Source organism: Heliangelus exortis, unplaced genomic scaffold (assembly GCF_036169615.1).
Source record: "Heliangelus exortis unplaced genomic scaffold, bHelExo1.hap1 Scaffold_101, whole genome shotgun sequence".
Classification (NCBI taxonomy): domain Eukaryota; kingdom Metazoa; phylum Chordata; class Aves; order Apodiformes; family Trochilidae; genus Heliangelus; species Heliangelus exortis.
In genome coordinates, this window is record NW_027285921.1 from 40,323 (window position 1) to 47,514 (window position 7,192).

General features: G+C 59.3%; 1 protein-coding gene across 1 annotated transcript in view; it reads left to right on the top strand.

The window, feature by feature from the left end:
• LOC139790623 (cohesin subunit SA-3-like) overlaps positions 1 to 6,107 on the top strand; it is a gene marked incomplete at both ends in the record, with an annotated part of 41,350 nt that extends 35,243 nt beyond the window's left edge. The window contains 7 exon segments of the mRNA XM_071732495.1: positions 583 to 669; positions 768 to 849; positions 1,594 to 1,686; positions 3,857 to 4,039; positions 5,800 to 5,865; positions 5,868 to 5,927; positions 6,006 to 6,107. Coding sequence (XP_071588596.1) covers positions 583 to 669; positions 768 to 849; positions 1,594 to 1,686; positions 3,857 to 4,039; positions 5,800 to 5,865; positions 5,868 to 5,927; positions 6,006 to 6,107 — 673 coding nt within the window.
• Positions 6,108 to 7,192: the final 1,085 nt, after the last annotated feature.

The window sequence follows — 7,192 nt, forward strand, 5'->3', positions numbered from 1 at the left end:
GATGTCCCCTCTGTCCCCTGATGTCCCCTCTGTCCCCTGATGTCCCCCCATGTCCCCTGATGTCCCCTCTGTCCCCTGCTGTCCCCCATGTCCCCTGCTGTCCCCTGATGTCCCCTCTGTCCCCTGCTGTCCCCTCTGTCCCCCCTGCTGTCCCCTGCTGTCCCCTCTGTCCCCTGATGTCCCCTCCTGTCCCCTCTGTCCCCTGCTGTCCCCTGCTGTCCCCTGCTGTCCCCTCTGTCCCCTGCTGTCCCTGATGTCCCCTCTGTCCCCTGCTGTCCCCTGATGTCCCCTCTGTCCCCTGATGTCCCCTCCTGTCCCCTCTGTCCCCTGCTGTCTCCTGATGTCCCCTCTGTCCCCTGCTGTCCCCTCTGTCCCCTGCTGTCCCCTGCTGTCCCTCTGTCCCCTGATGTCCCCTGCTGTCCCCTGATGTCCCCTCTGTCCCCTGCTGTCCCCTGCTGTCCCCTCTGTCCCCTGCTGTCCCCTGCTGTCCCCTCTGTCCCCTGCTGTCCCCCCATGTCCCCTCTGTCCCCCCATGTCCCCTGCTGTCCCCTCTGTCCCCTGATGTCCCCTCTGTCCCCTCAGTGCCCACGACCTCACCCCGTGGGGGCTCTTCCAGCCCTGCTCTCAGCTCCTGCTCCGCGCCGTGGATGGGGCCGAGGTCCCCCACAGGTGACCCCTGGGTTTGGGGTGGGGGAGGGGACAGCGTGGGGACCCCCCCACGGGTGTCACCCCCACGGGTGTCACCCCCACGGGTGTCCCCTCCCCCCAGGTCATTGTCCCCACCCTCTCCTGCCTCCATTCCACCTCCTCTGGGAACTTTCCAGCCTGCCGGGCACTGACGTCCCCCAGGTGAGGGGGGGGGGGACACAAAGGGACAATTTTTGGGGTGTCCCCGAGGGTCACCTGAGGGGCCTCGATGTCCCCAAGGGTCACCTGAGAGGCCTCGATGTCCCCAAGGGTCACCTGGGGGTCTCCGATGTCCCCAAGGGTCACCTGGGGGTCCCTGATGTCCCCAAGGGTCACCTGGGGGTTCCCGATGTCCCCAAGGGTCACCTGGGGGTCTCAGATGTCCCCAAGGGTCACCTGGGGGTCCCTGAGGGTCATCTGAGGGGCCTCAATGTCCCTGAGGGTCACCTGGGGGTGCCTGAGGGTCACCTGAGGGGCCTCGATGTCCCTGGGGGTCACCTGGGGGTGTCCGAGGGTCACCTGGGGGTCCCCGATGTCCCCAGGGGTCACCTGGGGGTCCCCAAGGGTCACCTGGGGGTCTCAGATGTCCCCAAGGGTCACCTGGGGGTCCTCAATGTCCCTGAGGGTCACCTGGGGGTCTCCAAGGGTCACCTGAGGGTCCCCGATGTCCCCAAGGGTCACCTGAGGGTCCCCGATGTCCCCAAGGGTCACCTGGGGTCCCCAAGGGTCACCTGAGGGGCCTCGATGTCCCCAAGGGTCATCTGGGGGTCCCCAAGGGTCACCTGGGGGTCTCAGATGTCCCCGAGGGTCACCTGGGGGTCCCCAAGGGTCACCTGGGGGCCCCAAGGGTCACCTGGGGATCCCCAATGTCCCCAAGGGTCACCTGGGTGTCCCCGATGTCCCCAGGAGCAGGTGAAGGAGCTGAGGGGTCGGATCAGGTCCTTCTGCTCCCTCTGCCAGAGCTGCCTGAGCGACCCCGATCCTGGAGTCCAGGAGCAGGTGGGGGGGGAAAATGGGATTGATGGGATTAATGGGATTAATGGGTGGGAATGGGGGGAAAAATGGGATAAATGGGATTAATGGGGTGGGAATTGGGGGAAAATGGGATAAATGGGATTAATGGGGTGGGAATGGGGGGAAAAATGGGATAAATGGGATTAATGGGGTGGGAATGGGGGGAAAAATGGGATAAATGGGATTAATGGGGTGGGAATGGCGGGAGAAATGGGATTAATGGGATTAATGGGATTAATGGGGTGGGAATGAGGGGAAAAATGGGATAAATGGGATGGGAATGATAGGATAAATGGGATTAATGGGATTAATGGGGTGGGAATGGGGGAGAAATGGGATAAATGGGATGGGAATGGAGGGAAAAATGGGATAAATGGGATTAATGGGATAATTGGATGGATTGAGGGGATAAATGGGATAAATGGGGTGGGAATGGAGGGAAAAATGGGATAAATAGCATTAATGGGATAAATTGGATGGGAATGAGGGGATAAATGGGATAAATGGGGTGGGAATGGGGGGAAAAATGGGATAAATGGGATTAATGGGGTGGGAATGGGGGGAAAAATGGGATTAATGGGATTAATGGGGTGGGAATGAGGGGAAAAATGGGATAAATGGGATTAATGGGATTAATGGGGTGGGAATGGGGGGAGAAATGGGATAAATGGGATAAATGGGATAAATGGGGTGGGAATGATAGGATAAATGGGATAAATGGGATTAAAGGGTTAATGGGATAAATGGGATGGGAATGAGGGGAGAAATGGGATAAATGGGGTGGGAATGGAGGGAAAAATGGGATAAATGGGATTAATGGGATAAATTTGATGGGAATGAGGAGAGAAATGGGATAAATGGGATGGGAATGGAGGGAAAAATGGGATTAATGGGATTAAAGGGATAAATGGGATTAATGGGGTGGGAATTGGGGGAAAAATTGGATAAATGGGATTAATGGGATAAATTGGATGGATTGAGGGGATAAATGGGATAAATGGGGTGGGAATGGGGGGAGAAATGGGATAAATGGGATTAATCGGATAAATTGGATGGGAATGAGGGGAGAAATGGGATAAATGGGGTGGGAATGGAGGGAAAAATGGGATAAATGGGATTAATGGGATAAATTGGATGGGAATGAGGGGATAAATGGGATAAGTGGGATAAATGGGATAAATGGGGTGGGAACGAGGGGAGAAATGGGATTAATGGGATGAGAATGATAGGATAAATGGGATTAAAGGGATAATGGGATAAATGGGATGGGAATGAGGGGATAAATGGGATAAGTGGGATAAATGGGAAAATGGGGTGGGAATGAGGGGAGAAATGGGATGGGATTGATGGGATGGGGTGGGATGGGATTGATGGGATGGGGTGGGGTGGATGGGAAGGGATGGTATGGGGTGGATGGGATGGGGTGGGATGGGATGGGGTGGGATGGGGTGGGATAGGATGGGATGGATTGGGCTTGGATGGGATGGGGTGGGGTGGATGGGATGGGGTGGGATGGGATGGGATGGAGAGGATGGGGTGGGATGGGATGGGGTGGGATGGGATGGGATGGGATGGATGGGATGGATGGGATGGATGGGATGGGATGGGATGGGATGGGATGGATGGGATGGATGGGATGGATGGGATGGGATGGGATGGGATGGGATGGATGGGATGGATGGATGGATGGGATGGGATGGGATGGGATGGGATGGGATGGATGGGATGGGTGGAATGGGATGGTGATGGGATGGGATGGGATGGATGGATGGGATGGGGCTGGGGTGGATGGGATGGGTGGATGGGATGGATGGGATGGGCTGGGATGGATGGATGGGATGGATGGCATGGATGGGATGGGATGGATGGGCTGGGATGGGATGGGATGGGATGGGATGGGATGGCATGGGATGGGATGGATGGGATGGGGTGGGATGGGATGGCTGGGGTGGGGCTGGGCATGGGATGGATTGGATGGGCATGGGGTGGGATGGGATGGGGTGGGTGGAATGGGATGGGATGGATGGGATGGGATGGGATGGGATGGGGTGGAATGGGCTGGGAAGATGGGCATGGGAAGGTCGGGATAGGATGGGATGTGATTTGGGGAGGGGGAGGCCCTGACTTGGTGCTGAGCCCCTCCCCGTGGCCTCAGGCCTTCATGGTGCTCAGTGACCTCCTGCTGGTGCTGGGGCCGGGGTTGCCCCGGGGGGGTCGTGGGGCTCTGACCCCCCTGATGTTCCCTCCGGATCCGGGGCTGCAATCCCAGCTGGCTGCATTCCTCATGGATCACGTTTCCACCCCTCCTGCACCAGCCCCCGGGAGCTCTCAGCCTCGGGTCTGCTCCTCCCTCTTCCCATCCCATTGTCTCATCCCAGCCATCCCAACCCACCCATCCCATCAATCCCATCATCCCAACTCCCATCCATCCATCCCATCCACTCCCATCCATCCACCATCCCACCCACCCATCCATCCATCCACCATCCCCATCCCACCACCTATCCCATCCCACCCCATCCCATCCCATCCCATCCACCTCCATCCCATCCCATCCCATCCCATCCCATCCATCCCATCCCATCCCATCCCATCCACCCATCCCATCCCATCCCATCCATCCCATCCATCCCATCCCACCCTCATCCACCTCCATCCCATCCATCCACTCCATCCATCCCATCCATCCCATCCATCCATCCCATCCCATCCCATCCCATCCCATCCCATCCCATCCCATCCCATCCCATCCCATCCCATCCCATCCCATCCCATCCCATCCCATCCCATCCATCCATCCCATCCACCACCCATCCTATTCCACCCCATCCATCCCATCCAATCCCATCAATCCCATCCCACCTCATTCCATCCATCCCATCCATCCCATCCCCTCCATCCCATTCCATTCCACCCCACCCCATCCCACCCCATCCCATCAATCCCATTCCATCCCATTCCATCCCATCCCATCCCATCCCACCCCATCCCATCCCATCCATCCCCTCCATTCCATTCCATTCCATCCCATCCCATCCCATCCCATCCCATCAATCCCATCCCACCCCATCCCACCTCATCCCATCCATCCCATCCCCTCCATCCCACTCCATTCCACCTCATTCCATCCCATCCCATCAATCCCATTCCATCCCATTCCACCCCATCCCATCCCATCTATCCCATCCCATCCCATCCCATCCCATCCCATCCCACCTCATTCCATCCATCCCATCCATCCCATCCCATCCATCCCACTCCATCCCATCCCATCCATCCCACTCCATCCCATTCCACCCCATCCCATCCCATCCATCCCATCCAATCCCATCAATCCCATCCCACCCCATCCCACCTCATTCCATCCATCCCATCCATCCCACCCCATCCCACCCCATCCCATCCCATCCATCAATCCCATTCCATCCACCCCATCCCATCCCATCCCATCCTATCCCATCAATCCCATCCCACCCCATCCCACCTCATTCCATCCATCCCAACCCCTCCATCCCATCCATCCCACCTCATCCCACCCCACCCCACCCCATCCTATCCCATCAATCCCATCCCATCCCATCCCACCCCATCCCATCCCATCCCATCCATCCCATCCCATTCCACCCCATCCCCTCCATCCCATCCCATCCAATCCCATCAATCCCATCCCATCCCACCTCATTCCATCCATCCCATCCCATCCCATCCATCCCATCCCATCCCATCCAATCCCATCAATCCCATCCCACCCCATCCTACCTCATTCCATCCATCCCATCCATCCCATCCCCTCCATCCCACCCCATCCCATCCATCCCACCCCACCCCATCCCATCCCATTCCATCCCATCCCATCCCATCCCATCCCATCCATCCCACCCCATCCCATCCCCTCCATCCCATCCCCTCCATCCCATTCCACCCCATCCCATCCCATCCCATCCCACCCCACCCACCCCACCCCACCCCACCCCACCCCACCCCACCCCACCCCACCTCACCCCATCCACCCCCCTCCACCCCCCCCATCCCACCCCACCCCTCCCCATCCCATTTTCCCCCCTTTATCCCATTTTTTTTTTTCCCCCCATCCCAGAGGATTCCGAGAGCCACATCCAGGAGCTTCACCGCCGCCGCCTGCTCCTCGCCGCCTTCTGCAAACTCCTCTAATCTACAACGTCCTGGAGCTCAGCGCCGCCTCCGACGTCTTCAAACATTATTCCAAGGTGGAAAAAAGGGTGGAAAAAGGGGGGGGGGCTTTCCCTCGGCACCCCCACCCCCTCCTCATCCCCCCCTTTTCCCAGTTTTACCGGGATTTTGGGGACATCATCAAGGAAACCCTGAGCTGCACCCGGCAGCTCGACCGCCAGGGATGGGCTGGGACGCTGCTCCTCAGCTTGCAGCAGGTTTGGGGGGTCCCCGGGGGGTTTTGGGGTCCCCCGAGGGTCCCAGAGGGTCCCTGTGGGTTTTGGGGGTCACTGGGAGTCCCTGGGGGTCTTAAAATTGGGGGGGGGTTGAGTGAGTGTAAGGGGGGGTGGAAAAGGAATGGTCTTGGATGCTGCTCCTCAGCTTGCAGCAGGTTTGGGGGGGTCCCTTGGGGGGGCTTTGGGGTCCCCAGAGGGTCCTCAAGGGTCCTTGGGGGGCCCTGGGGGTCCCTGGGGGTCTTAAATTTGGGGGGGGGGTTGGGTGAGTGTAAGGGGGGGCTGGAAAAGGGATGGGCTGGGATGCTGCTCCTCAGCTTGCAGCAGGTTTGGGGGGGTCCCTGGGGGGTTTTGGGGTTCCCCGAGGGTCTCCGAGGGAGTTTGGGGGTCACTGGGGGTCCCTGGGGGAGTTTGGGGGTCCCTGGGGGTCTTAAAATTGGGGGGGGGTTGGGTGAGTGTAAGGGGGAGCTGGAAAAGGGATGGGCTGGGACACTGCTCCTCAGCTTGCAGCAGGTTTGGGGGGGTCCCGGGGGGGTTTTGGGGTCCCCCGAGGGTGTTTGGGGGTCACTGGGGGTCCAGGGTGTTTGGGGGTCACTGGGGGTCCCTGGGGGTCTTAAAATTGGGGGGGGGTTGGGTGAGTGTAAGGGGGGGCTGGAAAAGGAATGGTCTCGGATGCTGCTCCGCAGCTTGCAGCAGGTTTGGGGGGGTCCCTGGGGGGTTTTGGGGTTCCCAGAGGGTCCTCAAGGGTCCCTGAGGGTCCCTGGGGGAGTTTGGGGGTCCCTGGGGGTCTTAAAATTGGGGGGGGGTTGGGTGAGTGTAAGGGGGGGCTGGAAAAGGGATGGGCTGGGATGCTGCTCCTCAGCTTGCAGCAGGTTTGGGGGGGTCCCTGGGGGGGGTTTTGGGGTCCCCCGAGGGTCCCCGAGGGAGTTTGGGGGGTCACTGGGGGTCCCTGGTGGAGTTTGGGGGTCCCTGGTGGTCTTAAAATTGGGGGGGGGTTGGGTGAGTGTAAGGGGGGGGTGGAAAAGGGATGGGCTGGGATGCTGCTCCTCAGCTTGCAGCAGGTTTGGGGA